The following is a 21,089-nucleotide window of genomic DNA, read 5'->3' as shown; positions in this document are numbered from 1 at the left end:
CCAGGACTTGAACTCAGGGCCTGGACACTGTCCTTGGGCTTCTATAGCTCAAGGCTAGAGCTCCACCACTCGAGCCACAGCACCACCTCTGGCCTTTTCTGTTTATGTGGTCTTGAGGAATCAAACCCAGGGCTTCACAAATGCTAGGCGAGCTCTCCACCACTAGGCCACATTCCCAGCTTGACAATGAGAGTTTTCTATCAGGAAGTTGTTTATTGGAGGAGAGGAGGAAGAGGGAGAGAACCCTTTATGTGTGATGTTAGGCCCTCCACCACTGGAGATTAGGATTAGACCAATTCTTTTTATGGCTAAGGTTTTGCAGAGCTTTCTTTGAATTTGATCATTTTATTTTTTACTGTGTGTATTTTTTTTTTTTAATGCCAGTACTGGGGCTTGAACTCAGTGTCTTGGCTCTTGTATGTATGTATGTGTATATATATGTATGTTGGTCAGAGGCTTTTTCTCAGGGCCTGGGCGCTAGCCCTGGCCTTCCACTCTGCCACTTTGAACCACAGTGCTACTTCCAGTTTTCTGGTGGTTCATCGGAGAGAAGAGTCTCACAGACTCCTGTTGTGAACTGGCTTCAAAGTGTGATCCTCACATCTCAGCCTCCTGAATAGGTGTGAGCCACTGGTTTGTTTCCACTTTCACTTGGCCTTATCTGTTCAAGGCTGGCATTCTACTACTTGGGCCATACCTCCAGTATGGCTTTTTACTGGCTAATTCAAAATAAAAGTCTTGGATTTGTCTGCCTGGGCTGGCTTTGAACCTCTGAGCTGTGGTAACTGCCATGACTGGCATGAACCACCGAGGTTGGTTCGGTGTAGATTTTTGGTGTTTGTGCCACCGTCAGGGCAACCTGTCAGCAGGTTTGGTGATCACTTGATTACTGAGAATGTTTTGTGCTGGGACTGGACCCAAGGCCTCACACGTGCTTTGTACTTGCTCTACTACTAAGCAAACTATCCCCTTCCAGTCTGCCACAGCAATCCTTTTTTTTTCTTTTCTTTGCCAGTCCCAGGGGCTTGAACTCAGGACCTGAGCATGGTCCTTGGGCTTTCTCAAGGCTAGAGCTCTACGATTTGAGCCACAGCACCACTTCTGGCTTTTTCTACAGATGTGGTACTGAGGAATCAAACCCAGGTCTTGGTGCATGCTAGGCAAGCACTCTCCCACTAAAGCCAAACTCCTGGCCCACACCAATCGTCTTTAAATACATAAATCTGTCCACAAGGTGGAAAGCAGGTATGGGTTCTGAATTCTGTCTGTTAGTGTTCCGTTGCTGTTGCAAAATACTGGAGAAAAGCAACTTGAAGATTTGCCTTAGATCAGGGTGTCACAGCATCACTGTACCTTCGCTAAGGGAACAGAATGCGTCTTTGATTCGCTGTGTCGCATGCCGTCATGCCAAGGCTGGTGTTCGCCTAGGGACTGTAGAAAACGCAGCTTTTTCTTTCCGTTTGCCTGGGCCCTGGGCTTGCTGCAGAGCCTTTCTGCCCGAGCTCCCGGCTCTGCTTCTCCTCCCGGTCTCCCACTCGTCTAGCTGGGCTGGCCTCGAACCTGGGTCCGAGGCTCTCAGCCTCCTGCGCAGCTGCGCCTCGACGTGCGAGCGCCTCGGCTGGCGGACGCCGTTTCCGCGTTTCCGCGGTGGCGCGGGTCCGGGTCCGGGTCCGGGTCCGGGTCCGGGTCCGGGTCTGGCACCGGTCGATCATCCTAGCAGCAGCCGCGCGGCGCACAGCCCGGCAGCCCAGGCGGCTCGGGCGCGCGCGCGCAGGCGCAGCCCGCGCGTCGAGCATGCACGTCAGCGGGACCGGCCACTCACGTGCCCACGTACTCAGCCTTGCATTCCAGGCGCCGCTCGGAGCCCGGACGCAGCCACGCGCCGGGGGCGGGGCCGGGGGCGGGGCCGGCTCCGCGGCCCGCGCCGGAGGAGTTCTGACCCGGCCGCGTCGCCGTCGACGTCGCGGAGGTCAGAGGTCACGGCCGCCTCGGCGCTGGCGTGTGTGTTTTTAACCCGGAAACCACGGCGGCCGGAGTCCGAGCGTTGCCTGCGCCGCTGCGGTGGAGCCGGGCGGCCCTGCGGAGCGGGACGCTGACCCCGGCGTGGCGGGGAGCATGGTGCCGAGCGAATCCCGGCCCGCCGCGCGCCGCCGCCGCCGCCTGTGAGCCCAGCGACGCCGCGGGCGGGCGGCCGCCCCGCAGCTGCCGGGGCCGGGCCAGGCGACGCGGCCCGCGAGGCGGGTGAGCGGGGCCGGGCGGGGGCCGGGCGGGGGCTGGGCGGAGCGGCCGGGGCCGGGCGGGCTGGAGGGAGCGGCCGGGGCCGGGCGGGGGCCGGGGGCCGGGCCGGGGCCGGGTCGGCGGGGCCTCGGCGCCCTCAGCCCGGAGCCCTCAGCCCGGAGCGCGGGGTCGCGGCCCCGCCGGTCGCAGGCCGGCCTCGGCCCCCCGCCGCGCCGAGACCCTTCCCGAGCGGCCGCCCGCGCCGCGCCCGTCCAGGAGCGATCTCAGGGTGTTAGAGGAGAGCGAGGCGGAGGAGGGAGATCCGAGTCCCGGGCCTCACTGGGCTCCGGAGACTCAAAATCCAGGGGAAAAACAAAATAAACCAAGGCGGGTCGACCCGGCCCCGGCCCCCGCGCGGCCCCCGGGCTGGCGCTCTGCCGCCCGGCCACGGCACCACCTCCGCTTCTTGGTGGGCATTGGAGACGAGTCTCGTGGACTCTTTGCCTGGCGGCCTGGAATTTCGATGCCCCCAGTGCGTGTGGTTTTCCTGTGTTAAGATGGCTAACTAGTAAAACAAAAACCCAAACCGAAAGAAGTAGTAAAGAGTCCGTGGAGATCATTTTCAGCCTTGGGACGACGGCCGGTTCGCTTCGTTTAAAAAGGTGCTTCACGGTGCTCCTTCCCGGAGACGCCCTCCGCCCGTGGCACGTGAAGTTGGGCCATCGTGTCTGAGCTTGGCATCGGGTCGACACCTTGGCATTGGCTCTGTTACCAAGTCAAGAAGAGCACGGCCTTGGAGAGGAGTTAACTCAGACTCCACCCAGCTCATGGTCGCGGTGTGACTGCTCAGATTTCTGGGCCTCTGACATAAGTTACTCCTGGAGAGCAGGGATAGCAGTGTCCACCCGGCAGTGCCAGGGAGCTCGAGTTAAAAGTGGGGTGACCGTCACCTCTGGGGCCCGGAGCCTGGGACATGGTGTTATTGTTGGCAGCTGTCAGCAGTCCCCAGCCATCGCATTCTGCCTTTTGCCATCCACTGGAAGCGGTTGGCTTACATTACTGAAGATGTGCAGGTAGCTTTCCTCTCCTTGTGGTGCTGGGATGGAGCCTAGGGTCTTACTCTCGTCAGGCGAGCCCTCTACCACAGCTTATGTCTTGCTGCAAAATGGTATGGGTGCACTTTAGTCTTTGCCCACTTGATGGAGTTTGCTCTTCCTTCACACGTCATATTTATTAGGAAGCAGCAGAACTTCTGGAAATGCATAGCTCTGAAGATGGACTGGATTTGAATCCAAGTTCACTTACTATATGGTCTTAGGTAAATAAACTGAACTCTCTGTATCCCTCAATTTCCCATTCTATAATTCAGTCTCATCCATGGAGTACAGATGTGATAAGGATTATGTGTAATACTGGCAATGTTAAGCACAGTGCTTCCTTCCACTTCTGTGACCACCTGCCCCACTCCTGTGACCTCATCACCCACACCTTTGACCTCGTCCCCACCCCTGACCTCACCACCCATCCCTGTGACCTCACCACCCATCCCTGTGACAATATCCTCTGCCTCTGATGGCTGGGTGGCTACATGCACAATGCACCTTTGCCCCTGTGGGTGCTCTGCTTCAGCTCAGCTCGTAGCTGCTGTTGGTTGGCCAGCCTTTTTTTTTTTTTTTTTTTTTTGCCAGTCCTGGGCTTGAGCTCAGGGCTGAGCACTGTCCTTGGACTTTCTCAAGGCTAGAGCTCTACCACTTGAGCCTCAGCACCACTTCAGACTTTTCTCTATGTATGTGGTACTGAGGACTTGAACCCGGGTTTTCCTGCAGGCTAGGCAAGCCTTCTACCGCTAGGCCACACTCCAGGCCCCTTGTCAGCCTTTTTTATGAGGCCCTGGCGCAGCACTGGGCTATGGCAGCTTATACTTGGCAGAGATGGAACCCAGGCCTTGCTCTCCTCTGAGCCACACCCCAGCGCTTCCTTCTCCCTGGCTGGGAAACGTGCTCCTGTCAGCCCAAGAGTGTTTCTCGTGGGGGTGTGCAGCTGCCATTCCTGTCTCCCATTCCCAGTCCTGGTGTACCCACTGTGAGCGGTTCCCCGCTAGCCTCAGTGCACAGTGGAGTGCAGTGTGCGTGGCGCTTCTGGGCACATGTGGTAGCGTAGTACACCTTGGGTGAGAAAGCAGGACACCACTCAGGAAGAAGTACAGCTAGGAGTCTAGAATCTCTCCTCAGCCCAGAGAGTTCAGGTTCAACTAGAGTACACCTGTTTGAAAGCTTCAGCAGGTAGCCCTGTGTAAGCGTTAAAGTGCAGGGGAGAGACAGAGACTGAGGTAGTAGGGCCTTCGGTCCTCCTCTGCTTCATTATGTTACTCTGCTTCGTATCTAATGAAACTTTTTGGGGGTGGGGTGGGGGTGGGGTCCTGGAGCTTGAACTCTGGGCCTGGGCGCTGTCCCTGAGCTCTTCAAGCTCCACAAGGCTACTGCCCTACCCCTGGAGCCTAAGCCCCACTTCTCTTTTCAAGAGGTTAATTGGAGATAGTCTTTAGTATCTGGGCTGGCTTTGAACCTTGATTCTCAGATCTCAGCCTCCTGAGTAGCTGGAATCACAGGAGTGAGCCATGACGCGTACTCTAATATAACTTTTAATCAGATTGTAAAATTCAGTGTGTGTTTTCCTCTTTTCCACACTGCACACTGCCTCTGTGTTTTCTGGGTCAGCCCAAGCCAGCCAGTCCAGAGACATGGAGTTGAGCCTCGGCCTGTCTCTACCCTGTTCCCCCTCCCACCACCCAGGGCTTTGTAAAGCACACTAGGTAGGACCTTGTCTTCTTGTTCTTTCTGCAGCATGGGTGTGTCCTCACTCATTTCCCTGCCCTGCAGCCTGGACACTGTCCCTCTGGGCTGAGCTGTTTTTGTGGCTGTGTTATTTTCCTACAGAGGAGATGCAGTGAGCCAGCCCCCTGCTGTTACTGCAGGCCACCTTTCCCAACAGTCCCAAGTGAATACCTCAGTAGCCAATTTGTTTTCAGCATGAGCATTTACTTGGGACACCCTCTGTTTTTTTTTTCCCCCCTTCCTTATCTTGTCCTGAGAAAGTGCCTTAGTTAGCTTCATGTTCTCTGTTCAACCCTGTATGTAAGTATGTGAAGGGAAATATACCCATGTCTGTGTATGTATATGTCTCAGGCCTCATTTCCACCCTTGAGTGAAAACACAGTATTTTCTTTTTGAGCTTGTCTTGCTCAGTCTCATGTCCTTCAGTTGTTTCCGTTGTTTGACTTGTGAATAAGGCTGGGCAGGTGTCTTTCTGGTGTTGGCTAGCCCTCCTTAGCCATGTTGTCGGTGGAATGTCGGGGTTAGGGGAGGCCCATGTGCCTTTTTTTTTTTATGCCTGTTCTGGGGCTTGAACTCAGGGCCTGAGCACTGTCCTTGGGCTTTCTCAAGGCTAGAGCTCTACCAGGTGAGCCTTAGCAGCACTTCTGACTTTTTCTGAATATGTGGTGCCAAGGAATTGAACCCAGGGCTTCATGCATGCTAGGCAAACACTCTACCACTAGACTACATTCCAGTGCCCTGAATCCTTTTCTTTAAAGTAATATAGGAATAGTAATTTTTATTATAGTTTATTTAGAAGATCTGCTCTCTGTCTGTCAAGATGTGACGACTTAGAGGTCTACCCTTTCCCTTTTCTTCAGTTCCCCCTCCCCCCATGTTACATAGGCTATATTCCTCATAGTGCTTAGGGAAAAAGCATGACTGCATTTGTCTTGCAGTTTGTTTGGTTGAGTGAATTTATGATACTGTGTTTGACCTTGGGCCTCACTCATTTTTTTGACTTGAGCTCAAGGCTCTTCCTCTTGAGCCACAGTGCCAAGCATCACTTCTGGTTTTCTGGTGGTTAATTGGAGATAAAATTCTCATGGGCAGGGCACTGGTGCTCATGCCTCATCCTTGCTACTCAGGATGCTGAAAGCTGAGGATCACGGTTCAAAGCCAGCCAGGGCACAAACATCCATGAGACTCTTATCTCCAGTTAACCTCTAGAAACTGGGAAGTGAGGATCTGGAGTGTGGCCTAGTGGTAGAGTGCCTGCCTAGCATGCACACAGACCCAGGTTTGATTCCTCGGTACCACATACATAGACAAAAGCCAGAAGTGGTGCTGAGGCTCAAGTGGTAGAGCTGCAGCCTTGAGAAAACCCTAGCATAGTGCTCAGGCCCTGAGCTCAAGCCCAGCATTGGCCAAAAAAAAAAAAAAGAAAATGGAAGTGGGGCTTTGCCTAAGGGTAGGGTGGTAGCCTTGAGCTGAAGAGCTCAGGGACAGCACCCAGGCCCAGAGTTCAATCCCATGACCAGCAATAACAACAACAAAGTCTCACAGGCTGCGTGCCCGGTTGGTTTTGAACCGTGAGTAGCTAGGATTACAGGCGTGAACCACCAACGCCTTGCTAGAGCCTCACTCTCTTTTTCTTTTTCCTTTTTTTTTTTTTTTGTCGATTTTGGGACTTAAACTCTGGGCCAAGGCGCTGTTTCTGAGCTCTTCAGCTCAAGGCTACTACCCCACCCCTGGAGCCTCAGCACCACTTTCCAGCTCTACCACTTGAATCACACTTCCAGTTTCTTTTATTGCCTTTGTCCTTTTTGAGATGTGCTTAATCCCCTGCTGGCCTGGACTGTGATTCTTCCACATGTGCTTCCCCTGCAGCAGGGATGACCGTTGGGCCCCATGCACCCAGCCCTTGAGTGAGATGGAGTCTCAAACTAATTAGCCTGGCTTGGCCTTGAACTTCACTTCCCCTGATCTCTGTCTTCCACATAGCTAGGATGACAGATAGGTGTGAGACCCCAGGCTCAGCCTTCCGGGAGTTTGTTGATCAGGCCTTCTTCAGATTTAGTGACTGTCTCCTTGGGCCCCCAGTACAGCTAGGGGAATGGGAGGGAATGCCAGCTTTCCTTTGGCCCCAGGCACTGACCTGGCCTGGTTTCTTCCAGGGCCTGCTGCCGAGAATGATGTTGAGCATCAACCCCCTGGAGAACCTGAAGCTGCCTGTCAGCAGCCGGCCCCCGCTCGTGGTCTTCATGGTCAGCGTGAGTGCGGTGGCCATCGCCTTCCTCACCCTGGGCTACTTCTTCAAGATCAGGGAGATCAAGTCACCAGGCATGGCAGAGGTACAGGGGCCCCGGCACCCACGCACGCACAGCGCCCGGGACCTGCCAGAAGGAGACCTTCCTAACACCTCTGGCTGAAGCAGTGGGCGGTGTGTGATCTCCATCCGCAGGCTCATCGCTGTTGTCTAAAACGGCGCGTTTGCTCAATCATCAGCCACCTTTTGTTTCCACACTGTGGATGGAGCCACCGCTCTGCATGTGCTAGCAAGGCCCGCAGCGAGCGGCATCCCCTGGGTCTCCTCCGCTCTGCTCATGGCTTTTGCGTTGCAGGGCCTCACCTCAGTCCTGAGGGCTGTCCCTGAGCTAGTGTTCTACCTCTTTGAGCCAGAGCTCCACTTCAGGGTTTTGAGTGGTTAATTGGAGATAAGTCTCACAGACATTTCTTCCTGTGATGGCTTTGAACACCATCCTTAGATTTCAGCCTCCAGAGTAGCTAAGGTTACAGGTGTGAGCTACCGGGGCCTGGCTGTTAGGTGTCTTAAAGGAATTCAAAAGTAGGATTTTTATTTCCATATCTTTCTGTTTTTCATTACCTCTCTGTGAATGTATTGTGTGTTTATACATGTGTCCTGGACCTTGAATTACTGAGCTTTGTTTTTTTTTCCTCCCAGTCCTGGGCTTGAGCTCAGGGCCTGAGCACTGTCCTTGGACTTTCTCAAGGCTAGAGCTCTACCACTTGAGCCTCGGCACCACTTCTGGCTTTTTTCTATGTATGTGGTATTGAGGAATTGAACACCGGTCTTCGTGCATGCTAGGCAAGCACTCTACTACTAGGCCAGACTCCCAGCCCTTACTGAGCTTTTTTTGCTCAAGGGTAGCACTTTATCACTTCAATCACAGCTCTGTTGTCATCTTTTTGGTGATTAATTGCAAATGAGAATCTCATGGACTTCCTGACCGAGGTTGGTTTTGAACCACAATCCTCAGATCTCAGCCTTGTATATAACTAGGATTAAGGCATGAGCCACCCATGCCTGGCTTTCTTTTTGCATCAAACTGAGGTCCTTGTGTGTGTGGTGTTTTATAGGAGAGCTCTATACTCTCAGCTTATTTGTTTCTGACTTTCTCTGTTTCATTCTCTCTCTTTTTTTAGGGGGGTGGGGGGCCTAGTCCTGGGCTTGAGCTCAGGACCTGAGCACTGTCCTTGGGCTTCCACAAGGCTAGAGCTCTACCACTTGAGCCACAGCACCACTTCTGGCTTTCTTTCTATGTATGTGGTACCAAGGAATCAAATCCTGGTCTTCATGCATGCTAGGCAGGCACTCTACCACTAGGCCAAACTTTTGGCCTCTCTGGTTTGAGGTGCTTTTGTTTTTTATTGTTGCTAGTCCCCAGGCTTGAACTCGGGGCCTGAGCACTGTCCTTGGGCTTTCTCAAAGCTTAGTGTTCTACTACCACACAGCACCATTTCTGACTTTTTCTATGTAGGTGGTACCAAGGAATTGAACCCTGGTCTTCATGCATGCTAGGCAAGCGCTCAACTACTAGGCCAAACTCCTGGCCCCTTTTTTTCTTTTTAGTTAAAAAAAAATTGTGCTAGTGCTGGTAGTTGAACTCAGGGTCCAGGCACTGACCTTTAGCTTTTTACCATTTGAGTCATACGTTGTTGGCTTTTTGGGTGGTTAATTGTAGATAATCATCTTGAGGTCTTTCCTGCTTGGTCTGGCTTTGAACTGTGATCCTTAGATCTCAGCTTCCTGAGCAGCTGGGATTGCAGGCCTGAGCTATGGCAGCCCTGGCTTCTCAGATCAAGGCTATGCTGGTGAACTCTGCTACAGTTAAGCTGTGACTTGTTTTTATCCTGAAGCCCCTTTGAAGAGTTTCTTACCAGAGCCGTGTTGGCTGGCTGCATTCTTCTATCTTCTGAACCTTGGGACACACTTCCTCTGCAGGCTGAGTGCCAGCACTCTGGGCACATGCAGAGCTGTGCTGTAGCCTGGAGGTTCTTCCCTGCAGAGTGGAGTCATGACCACAGCCGTGACTCGATTGTCACCTGGACTAGCCCGCAGTGCTCCCTGTGGGTCTGGCACTGGCTGGTGGGTCAGCACGACGCCAGCTCTGCAGGGAGGCCGTGCTGCCTACGCGGCACTGTCATTCCTTAGTGATGGATGGCTTTGGAACAGTCGGTGATCCAGGACTTGATGTTCTTTCTCCATGGATTCTTCCCCTTTCTACCGTTGACTGGGGAGCTCAAGTTCCCCTGGGCCTCAGTGTCCTATGTACACGGTTTGGAGGCACAGGACTAGGTGGACACTCAGCTTCTGTCAGGGGATTTAATTGCTGCAGCCACTCCACATTCTGTCCAGTTGTCTCATCTAATGACAGGTTGCTTGGTGCTTGGGGTTGTTGTTCAGGTGGCTTTTATGTTTTTATTTTTTGCCAGTCCTGGGCTTGAGCTCAGGGCCTGAGCCCTGAACTTTCTCAAGGCTAGAGCTCTACCACTTGAGCCTCAGCACCACTTTTGGCTTTTTTTTTCTATGTACGTGGTACTGAGGAATCGAACCCAGGTCTTCGTGCATGGTAGGCAAGCACTCTACCACTAGGCCACACCCCCAGCCCCCTCAGGTGGCGTTTTTAAGTGAGCTGCTCTGTTAGTGGCATTAGCAGTACATCATAGCTTGTCTTCACATTCGGCTGTGTTTCCTATACTGTGCAGTGGGCCAGGTGAAGTGTGCTGCCTCTACCAGCGCAAGCTCTCCCTCACTGTGCTGGTATTTATTTAACTAAGACAGAAGTAGCCATATGTGTTTTCTAAAGCTAGTCTAAGATTGAAGCCATCCGTCTAGGCTGTGACAGAGGTTGGGAATGTGGCTCAGTGGTGGCATACCTGCCCTGTGTATGTGGCACCCCGAGCCCTCCTCAGCAGAGTGGGTAGGTGAGTGAGTGAATATTCGAATGAAAACAGCTCGCCACCTCCCTGGGGTAATTGTTTCTGGGAAGCTTGTGACAAGGGGACAGGAGTACTGGGAGCTGTGCTCTTCTCGATCAAAGAACAAGGTTTAGGGTGTGGCCTTGTTTTCAGAATTAGTCATCTCAGCTGCTGTGTGCATTGCCTTAATGCTTTTCCTTGTGTTAAATGCTTTTGTTAACACTTTCATATTTGATTCCCAAGTTAGGCAGGGATTTTCCTGAAGTATGATATGCTGAATCTAAAATAACGGTTATCCTGCAGTCTGCTGTCATGGCATGTTTAAAACCTCATGCCAAGGGGAAAAAAATGGGAGAAAGTGAGGGAGGGGACAGCACTGTTCTAAAAGAAATGTACTCCCTGCCTGAATTATGTAACTGTCACCTCCGTGCATCACCTTTCCAATTAAAAAAAAAAAGGGGAAATAAAGCAAACAAGAGCCCATGCCAGTGTGCAGGAGCTCCCTGAGGGGAAGGGGGGACTTGCAGTACTGGAACCATGTTGGGTAGTTTTCTAGGAGGGCAGACGGCATGCTGGGAAGGCCCGTCCCCCCTACCCCCCCAGGCGGGGCCCCTCCACTGGGGCTGCTCACATGTCTTCTCTTCATTCTCTGCAGGACTGGAATACTTTCCTGCTGCGGTTTAATGATTTGGACTTGTGCGTATCAGAAAACGAGACCCTGAAGCATCTGTCGAATGACACCACAACTCCAGAGAGCACGGTGACTAGCGGGCAGGCCCGAGTGTCCACCCAGGCCCCACAGGCCCTGGAGGACTCAGGCCCAGTCAACATCTCCGTGGCCATCACCCTGACCCTGGACCCGCTTCGGCCCTTTGGAGGGTACTCACGAAATGTCACCCATCTGTACTCCACCATCCTCGGCCATCAGATTGGACTTTCAGGTGCGTGTGGAGGGCCACTTCCTCCAGGATCTGGTGCCAGCCATGTGTGAACCTGCTCCGGCCCCCCCACGGTCCTCTTGCTGTGGGGCGGTGGGGCTGCTCCGTATCCTCGCTTCCACACAGCAGTACAGGGTAATAGCTCCTCAGTGTGGGAGTGGAGGGCTTGCACCTGGCCTCGGACGTCCAGGCTCTCTTAGCCAGGGGGCAGGGCGCCTGCAGGAGAAGCTGAGACCCAAGGGCCTTCTTCAGCCTTAACGCAGTTCACTCCAGACCAATAAGGTTTGAACTACATGGGTCTAGGGATACGTGGAATTTTTTTTTTTTAATTAGTGGCACTGAAGAAAGCATGAGTCATATAGCCTTGAAATATCAAAAGGCAATTTAAAAGGCTTGTCATCACTACATTAGATATATGCAGATAGTAGTTTTAAAATCATTTATTGCTATAAGATAGGCATATCTATAGTGGGATGTTAAAACTGAGGGCCAGGTGTGGTGGTCTTGCCTGTCTGGAATCCCAGTGACTTGGGCGACAGGCTGAGAAGATCCCAGGTGGAGGCCAGCCCAGGTAGTGGGCAGTCCTGTCCACAAAGATTGAAGCAGAGAGGGCTGGGCTGAGGCCCACCCAGTGGAGTGCCTGCCCGCAGGGCTCAGGGCTGAGAAGTTTAGGAGCCCACAGCGCGACTAGAGCCCGGACCTGCCGTGAGGGAAATGCAGGCAGAGGCCGCCTCCTGCTGCTCTGAGTGGGGTGGGAGGCCAGGGTGAGTGCTGCCACCAGAGGCACTGCGCCCGATAGTGTCCATGTGCTGCCCTCTGACTGGGAGTGGAGGCTAGCCTGGGACGGACAGTGAGGCCTTGTCTCAAAAAATCCAGAGCTGGGCTGGGAGTGTGGCCTAGTGGTAGAGTGCTTGCCTAGCATGCACGAAGACCCGGGTTCAATGCCTCGGTACCACATACATAGAAAAAAGCCGAATTGGTGCTGAGGCTCAAGTGATAGAGCTCTAGCCTTGAGAAAGTCCAAGGACAGTGCTCAGGCCCTGAGCTCAAGCCCAAGACTGGCAAAAAAACAAACAACCCAGAGCTGAGTACAGGACCTGAGAGCCACAGTGTCGTGCTGTTCACCCAGCAGCAGGTGTGCTGCCGCACGAAGTCGTCACACAGTTCCCGTGTGTGCCGCACGCAGCACATATACTGTGCATGTCACATCGCGCAACGCAGCACGCGTGTGACATGAACATGTGCACCACACATGCATATGCAGCACAAACATGTAACACATGCAACAACACATAGAATACATATACCACGTGCTCGTAGTAGCAGCAGCGTTCACATGCAAGCCGTGTCACATCCATAGCATATACACAGCAAGCAATATGTGTCATGTAGACATATGCACATCATGTACATAGAACACCCACGGTATACCATGTGACACATGTCACATGCATGTAATGCAGCACAGATGTCACACACCTAGCATACAAGGTAGCTGTGTGGACAGCCTCCAGCCAGCTGGAAGTGAGCAGTAAGGAAGGTGCTGGGGAGTCAGGGGCTGTAGTGGGCTGTTAGTTCTACAAATGCTCTGCCATGTATCTACTTTTCCCTTGGTTCTAAGTGCTAGACCAGGTCTGTGCCCCCTAGGCTGGAGCTCTCCTGGCAGGAGAGCGAGAAAACCTGCCATCAAGTCTTGTTCCCTTGAGATGAGGATGTAGAAGAGACGTGAATTGCATGAGCTCTTGAAATAGCCCTGGTGCAAAGGGAACGTTACAGAGGCTTGTTCACTCATTGCCGCAGACCTGCTAGCACCACTCAGGCAGTGCTGAGCTGTGGTGGACCCCAGTGACGGGGAGAGAGACCTGGAGGAGCCACGGAAGGCCCCTCACCTGTGGGAGGAGAGCCATACCCACGGGGATGAGGACAAGGGCCGCTTCTGGGCATCCATGTGGTGTGACCCTCCCTGCTCCCTCTCTACCCGGCTCCTCCCCTCCTCTGGCTGTCCCTCCTCCCTTCCCCTCTCGCCTCTCCCTTTCTCTTTTCCCTCCCTTCCATTTCCTTCTTCTCTTCTTTTTTCTTTGCTTCTTTGTACTGGTCCTGGGCCTGGACTCTGGGCTAGTGCTACGACTTGAGCCACAGCGCCACTTCAGTTTTCTGGTGGTTAACTGGAGATAAGAGTCTCACCGACTTTAGTGCTCAGGCTGTCTTTGAACGGTGCTCCTCGGATCTCAGCCTCCTGAATAGCTGGGATGACAAGTGTGAGGCCCCGGCGCCCGGCATGCATGGGCCTTCCTCGTCCACCATGGCCTCAGAACATGCTGGTCGAGTGGATGCTCCATTTCCTAGCTGGCCCCGCAGCCCCCAAGTCTGTTGGATGCTGTGGCCCACACTGTACAGCCTGAGTGAAGCTGTGTGTGTAAGAGCAGATTGGAAGAGGGAAGAGGGCTGGGCAGTGTGGTGACAGTGGTGGCATCACCCAGCCAGCCCTTACTCCGCCTGGAATTTACCCTGGCTCTTCCTCTTTGTGACTGCTCTGAGCTGGGACCAGCCTGTTGCTCAGGAGTCCACCAAGGCAGGGTGGATACCGGTAGTGAGGCTGGACCCTTCCACTCGCCTCCTCACCGAGAACTGGTTGTCTCTCACAGGCAGGGAAGCCCACGAGGAGATAAATATCACCTTCACCCTGCCTGCAGCCTGGAGCTCCGACGACTGTGCCCTCCACAGCCACTGCGAGCAGGTGGTGTTCACAGCCTGCATGACGCTCACGGCCTCCGCCGGCGTCTTCCCGGTCACTGTGTAAGTGCTTCGTGTGCGTGGGGGTGTGGGAGCAGGGGACAGCCATGCTTGCCTGCTTGCTAGAGTCTCGTGATGGACCCTGTGGTACAAGGAGAACTTCTGAGCAAGTTCAGGGAACAAGTTGTGCAGACAGGAGCAGCATGCTGGTCCTCTAGCAGAGCAGAGCGGCCCCGGGCAGCCTGAAGCAGGTGTGTGCGTGCCGGCTGGTGACATCCAGCGTACACATTGAGCCTGGCTTAATTGAGGGACATGTACTCTCACTGGGCTTTTTCTGATCTAGGTTGGTGCACTCCCACTGGAGCCCCAGCTCTACTTCTGATTTTTTGGTGGGCCTTTGATGCCGGGACTAGCTTTGAATGGCGATCCTCAGATCGGAGCCTCCTGGGAGGCTGGGATGAGCGGCCGAGTGGCCAGCATAACTGGCGTGGCCACTGGGGCTCAGCACGTTGGGTTCTCTCTTTCTCTGTGTGGCTTGGCTTCTCGAGGAGTAGTGGGTGCTTTGCCTTTCTGGGGTTCCTTGTCTTGCATTCTCACGTTCTTCTTTTTTTCACTGTTTACATGGAGACAGGTCTTCATGAGGCTGGCCTTGACCTCCGGCCAGTGGGTTACCCCACTCCAGTCTCCAGAATAGCAGTGTCTATGGGTGCTCGTCACCACGCTCCACTGAGGATTTCCTTTCCTTTCTCTACACAAGAGTGGCTCTAAATAAACATGTCAAGTACATAGTAACAGCCTACTTAAAGGAATTCTGTGGTGAATTTTTGTAGGTAAGAACTACCTTAGGATTCAGCTTAAACAGGAGGAAGTTTAGATGGTATGAGACAAATTAGACTTGATGTACCGTAAAGACCTGTTATAGGACTTGGTGCACAAATTGATGACTTGAAGAAAAGAGTGTAAGAGGAGCAGGCCCTCTTTGCCCTGGCATGAGATCCTGGCGGTGGACTCATACTTAGGACCCGGCAGGTCACATAGCCCGACTTTTCTGTCATGTGCTTGCTAAGAAACTCTGACTAAACACACCCTGACTCCAGAGGCCACCATGTGACTGAGAACATTTTCTTTTTCTTTGTGGCCTGCTCCGTGCAGTGTTTGTCCAGGTGCGAGCTGGGGTGCTCGGGTGTGTGTCTTGTCACTGACTTCTCCCCTCTTTCCTTTGCAGCCAGCCCCCTCACTGTGTTCCTGACACGTATAGCAATGCTACCCTCTGGTATAAAATCTTCACCACTGCCAGAGACGCCAGCACAAAGTATGCTCAAGACTACAACCCTTTCTGGTGTTACAAAGGAGCCATTGGGAAAGTCTACCATGCTTTAAACCCCAAGCTCACAGTGATCGTCCCAGATGTAAGTGAGAAGTGTGTGTGTACCAGACAGAGATAGCTGGGACTTTGGGTGGAAGCCGTATTATGTCCGCGAGGTAGCTTAGACTCTGCTAACTAGATTTCCAGATGGGTTGGAGACATAGTGAAATGGTTGAGACTGGGAAAACCGTCACTATTTTGACTAAGAGAAATCTTGTTCTGCATTTTGCTTTACTCGGTGGTCATTATTTATTGAGCACCTGTTGTATTCTTAAGCCATAGGAGTTCAGGAGTCCCTTGTGTGGCTTTACTGATGTGTCCCTCCTCTACTGTTTATGGAAGGCTAGTTCAGTGTCACATAAGGAGCACTGTGGTGTTTGTAGGTAGAAGTTGGGTGGAGGGTCTGAAGAAAGAGCAAGAGGGGATCTGGCTGGACACCAAGTAAGATTTAATCTAGCCAAGGCAGTGCTGTCCTTCTGCCCGGCAGGGATTCACACGCTCAGCCTGCGGTCCCTGCATGATGTTTGTAGACCCTTCCCTATCTCTCTGCATGAGGACTAGATGTCCCATCATTGGGCGTGGCTCTTTGCCTTTCCTGTGACTCCGTTTGGCATGGGGGGGCCTGCAGGTATGAGCAGTGCAGGTCAGGCTGGATGGAGGGCAGTGGCAGAGATCCTTTCTCACAGGCAAGGGCCAGCCAGCCATTGCCTGTGCTGGGCAATAGTCTTGCCAAGGGAGACTGCTCTGTTTGTTGCCTGATGGTGCTTGGCACATGTAAATGTGGAGAAGTTGAGTGAGGGCTGGTATGAGGCAGAAAGGAAAGAAGCCTTGTCTGGAAGCAGGAGAGGTGTGCACAGGCCTTCCTGGGATGGGGTAATGTGCAGCTAGGAAGGCAGATGCGGGCGATGCCTGTGTCCAGAGAAGAGGTCTCTGGAGGCTTCCCTGGGGTAGCACTAGGGGTGAGGGCTCAAGTAGCAGCCAAGGCTGAGGGAGGGAGTGGTCCTTACAGTCTATAGCTCTAGGCGTGGTGTCTGTGCTTAGTAGGAGCTGGAGAGGAGCAGAGGAGGGAGCAGGCGCAAGTGTGCATTCCTGTCTTCAGAAACAGTGCTGAAGTCACTTGGTGACGCAGTGTGGATGACTCTGGATTTCTTTTCTTATGTAGGACGACCGTTCGTTAATAAATTTACATCTCATGCACACCAGCTACTTTCTCTTTGTGATGGTGATCACAATGTTCTGCTACGCTGTTATCAAAGGCAGACCCAGCAAACTGCGCCAGAGCAATCCTGAGTTCTGTCCTGAGAAGGTGAGCAGGGGTCGGAGTGTGGCCCGGCGTTTTGCTCCAAAACCCCCAGTTAATGCTCACCCAGCTCATGTGAGTAGCATCTTTCCTTGGAAGAAATGACTCCCAGTTTGGCATTCCTCGGCCTGTTCCCATGTGCTCTTGGCTGCTGCCTCCTCCTAATGGTGGCATTGCTGAGTCACCCCTTGTCTGGGTGAGCCACCTGTAAGCTACTTCTGTGACCTGAGACAGCAGCATGGCTGCCAAGGGGTCCCCAGCCGCCAGCTCTCAGCGCAGCTGTCCACAGCTCCACGGCCACTCTCGGGAGACGTGTACATTTGTGTTTGCTTCCCACCTGGGGTTGTCTTAGGGATGCAGTGATTCCCCGACAGTCCTGATGTGCAGTCTCCACAGTTGCTGGGCCCCTGGGGTGTCTGCAGGGCTCGCAGGCCTTGGGCTCCTGTCTGATACGTTGCTGTCTTGCTCTCTCTTAGGTGGCTTTGGCTGAAGCCTAATCCCACAGCCTTGTTTTCTGAGAGAGACTGAGAGAACCATAATCATTGCCTGCTGAGTACAGCCGGGCCTGGCCACTCTGAAAACATGACCTTGCAGTGTTGGTTATTCCAGCCAAAGACATTCAAGTGCCTGTAACTGACTTGTACATATTTATAAAATCTATTTGGAAATTGGTCCAGTGATGCACGTGCTTTGCACTGGGGAGCTGGAGCCTTTGGCTTCGCCCGGGCCTGTGCACGTGTTCCCATGTTGTGTGGAGAGGGTTTGCTGGTTGCCGTGCACATACTTGTTCCCATGTCGTGTGGAGAGGGGTAGTGGGTCGTCGTGCACACACACACGTGTTCTCATGTCGTGTGGAGAGGGGTGGTGGGTCGTTGTGCATATGGACATTTCCATCTAGCACAGATGGAAGTCCAAGTTCTGGACTGTGTGGGCAGTCTGCACCTTAGGTCTCACTCAGCATCTTAAGAGCCCCACTCCATTCTGTGGATGTTACCTGACAAGCTAAATAATTGGAGAAACAGTAACACTTTATTTTGCTTGCAAGGAAACATTCCTGCCTTCAGTTTTTTTCTTTTAAATGGTCAGTTTGAATACTTTAGTTAGGACAGGTGTGTGCTTATATCTGCAGTTAAGTGTCACCTAGCTGGTGATGGTCTTAGGTTTATTTTTTTGGCCAGTCCTGGGGCTTAAACTCGGGGCCTGAGCACTGTCCTGGGACTTTCTCAAGGCTAGAGCTCTACTATTTGAGCCACAGCACCACTTCTGGCTTTTTTCGTTTACGTGGTATAAGGCACTGAACCCAGCCAGGGCCTTGTGTATGCTAGGGAGGCACTGCCCCACTTGGCCATGATCCTGCCCCGAGGAGGTTCCACTTGCCACATGAACTGTGCAGCTTGGTCCCGGCTGAGCCAGCAGGGAACGCCGAGACCTGCCCGCTGTGACACCATCCCTTCGGAGGACAGCGAGGGTGAGCGGCTGTCATCCTTATGGAGGCAGATGGTTTAAAAAGAGAGAATGACAGGCTTGGCAGAGTAGTCATGAAAGGGTTCTTTGCATTTTTCACACAGCCAGCATGGTGCCTGGCAGACGGTGTCTGTTATGACAGGGGTGCTTGTGGCATGAGCAGGAGGGCGGTTCTGCCAAGGGAGGCATTTCTTTTGCAGGCTTGCCCTTGTGGCCTACTCATTCCTTCATTGTAGGAAGTCATGCACTGTCTTTTTCAGTCCTAAGGACTTTTGTATTCTTATTTTCCTCAACAACTCTTTGCCTTAATAACTCATTTCAGAGTCCTCCACAGGACAGGGCAGGACTGCCAACCCTTTTCCACTCCATTCCCTGTCTGGGGATTCCTACATCTGAAATGGATTGGCTCAGAACGTTCTTGAAACAATTGTGTCCTTTTGTTTTCACTATGGTCGCTTTGTATGTTAGTTTCCTTTTTTGTTCCTGCCAGTCTTGGGGTTCGAACTCGGGGCAGAATGCTACTCCCAGCCTTTTCTGTTTCTGTAATACCAAGCAATGGAAGCCAGGGCTTCATGTAAGCTAGCTAGGCAGGCAGGCAGTCTAACACTAGGCCACATTCCCAGCCCCTGCCGTGTTTCTTTTCCCCTTCTGTTTGATGAGTTTGATACACTGATACCCACTTGCGTGGTTAACTTGTTTTCTCTTTAGAGATCTTCATAAGACAAATTTGTGGAAGAGCTGTTTGTCTTGGTCTTTGGAAATGTCATTATCAACACCATCATATTTCAGACTTGTTACTGAATTAGGTTGGGCATTATGGCTCACGTCTGCAGTTCCAGCCACTCGAGGCAGAGCTTCGGGTGATTGTGGTTTGAGATTGATCTGAGCAGAAAGTTGGCGAAACACACTTTGTGCACATGTGACTCCAGCTGCATTAAAGGCAATGGCAGGATCACAGCCCAGGGCTGGCCTAAGCCAGACACAAGGCTCCATCCGAGACAGCAGCAGCCAAAGCCAGAAAGGGCTGGGCTCAAGTGGCTCATCGCATGCCAGTGACTATGGCAGGAAAAGTGTCCCCTGTAAAGTGTTGTAGTGATAGAATGCAGAAGGCAAGAGACAAATGACCCAAGTCCTGCTTTGCTGGCTGGGCCCCGTGGCCCCCTGCTGTTCCGCGGTCTAAGTAGGGAGCAGTGGGTGGCTCTGTCCAGTCGAAGATGGGCTGAACCAATGGCTTCAGATCATATTGATCTTTTTCCTTTCTCCTCCCTCCTGTGACCTGAGTCGGTGATTCTAGGTCTCCCTGGTCTGGTGTCTGGTTCCCCACTCCTGCAGGCACTGTGGGGCTGAGAGCACTGGTGGGCCTGCTTCCCCCTCTTGCTGCATGATCTGCCACGGCGGTCACCTCCTGGTCCACTTTCTGTGTTTGAACTGTGTGCGTATGTGCTTTACAGAATAAAATACCTGAATTTGCTTGCATGTTTCCTTGCCATGGAGTCTGGGGACTTTCTGAGGGTTCTTTGTACAAGGCTGTGGCACGGGCAGCCATTCTGGTGAAGGGGCCGTTAAGCGCTGCCTGTCCCCACCAGCCCTGCCTGAACGCCGGTCCGGCAGAGGGCCTGCTGACCACGTTCACAGCCTTGGGCTTCATTCCCACCCCACGGTAAGGAAAGAGAGCAGTGGTGGCATCGAAGAGATGGACACTTCTTGATCATACGCTCCTGACTCACCCCAGCCTGTCCACTGCAACCCCATCCAAGCCTGCCTTACCATCTGCAGAGCTGCTCACCCTCCCTCCGCCTGGACGACTCGGCGTCTAAACTGCTGGAGGCAGGAAGCAGGACTGTAAATGTCCCATTCCTCCCCAAGTTTAAAACATGCAAAAAGTTTTTTTGCACAGCTGTTGTGTTGTGAAGAACAGTTAGGTTCCATGCTTAGAACAAGGGACTGGGACAGGCTCTGTGGCTCACGCCTGTCATCCTAGCTACTCAGGAGGCTGAGATCTGAGGGTCAAGGTTCAAAGCCAGCCCAGGCACAAAAGGACTTGAGACTTATCTTCAATCAATCTCTAGAAGACGGGGCTGGGCTCAAAGCTAAGGTGGCAGCCTTGAGCTGAAGAGCTCAGGAACAGTGCCTAGGCAGACTTCAAGCCCCATGACACACAAAAAAGGGAATGATGTTGCTGACAACTCTTTGCAAGGTCAGTGCCGATACTCTGGGAGACCACCCACTGGAATGCCAGAGGACCCTCCCCCTATTTCTAACCTTGCTTGCACAACTTGCCCCTTCCACATTGTTTAGTCTAGGGAGGTTTTGCCTTCAGGAAGCGGGTGGGTGACAGCCAGGCTGCAGTGTCTCTGCAGCTTAAGCCCAGGCCCCAACACAGTGAGCCTCTTCTTATCTGTTCCTAGAGGCCAAGCCCTCACTCCTGTGTGCCCTCTTCCAGTCTCATTTCCTTGTTTCTCTTTAAGATTCCTAAATGGGACCCCCAGGGAAGGAACCTGCCCTCTAACCCAGAAGGCCTGATTATGTCAGAACAAAGTGCTCGCCTTGTGTTAGAATTCTGAGTTTCCAAATTCATGGTGGAACAGCAGAGCCATCCTTTTCCCTTTTGTAGCTTTCCCTTCGTTCCTTCTCATTGCCATCTTCTAACTTAGCTGCACACAACTCTTTAAGTACAGGCCACAGCCCAACCTTACGTTCCGGCAAGGTTGACACCTCCACCACTGGATTAGCAGAGGAATAGCAGATCTGCACTCACGGAAAAGTGACTGGCTGTGCTAGTGTGCCTGGTGGCAGCTACACAGGGTGGAAGGCTGAGATCAAGAGGACTTGGGTTCCAGCCCAGCTGGGGCAAAAAGGCTCCTGGGACACCACCCCCTGCACACTCCACAGAAAAAGCTGGCATGGTAGCAACCACCCGTCATGCCAGTCATGCAAGAAGCATGAGTAAGACTGCAAATTAGGCTGGCCTTCACAAAAACATCCCATTAAAAAAAGATGATAAAGCGCTGAAGATGTCCAAGTCCAAAGAAGTC

At 52.9% G+C, this 21,089-nt stretch overlaps 1 protein-coding gene across 3 annotated transcripts; it reads left to right on the top strand.

Annotated features, from left to right (window-relative positions):
• The first annotated feature begins 1,997 nt into the window (after positions 1-1,997).
• Tmem248 (transmembrane protein 248) lies at positions 1,998-17,262 on the top strand. Of its 3 annotated transcripts, none has more exons than XM_090324407.1 (7): positions 1,998-2,241; positions 7,208-7,384; positions 10,909-11,194; positions 13,837-13,987; positions 15,150-15,333; positions 16,453-16,596; positions 17,067-17,262. In XM_090324407.1, exons 2-7 carry the CDS (start codon positions 7,223-7,225, stop codon positions 17,085-17,087), a joined length of 948 nt encoding a protein of 315 aa, XP_090180533.1. In that variant the 5' UTR covers positions 1,998-2,241; positions 7,208-7,222; the 3' UTR covers positions 17,088-17,262. The 3 variants fall into 3 exon arrangements, with proteins under 3 accessions (XP_090180533.1, XP_090180535.1, XP_090180534.1); XM_090324409.1 differs by lacking the exon at positions 1,998-2,241 and adding an exon at positions 3,224-3,290; XM_090324408.1 differs by lacking the exon at positions 1,998-2,241 and adding an exon at positions 3,474-3,535.
• The last annotated feature ends 3,827 nt before the right edge of the window (positions 17,263-21,089 follow it).

This window comes from Megascapheus bottae, chromosome 34 (assembly GCF_031878675.1).
Source record: "Megascapheus bottae isolate mThoBot1 chromosome 34, mThoBot2.hap1, whole genome shotgun sequence".
Taxonomy (NCBI): domain Eukaryota; kingdom Metazoa; phylum Chordata; class Mammalia; order Rodentia; family Geomyidae; genus Megascapheus; species Megascapheus bottae.
Note: the sequence above shows the minus strand (reverse complement) of the source record. Positions and strands in the feature narration are given on the sequence as shown.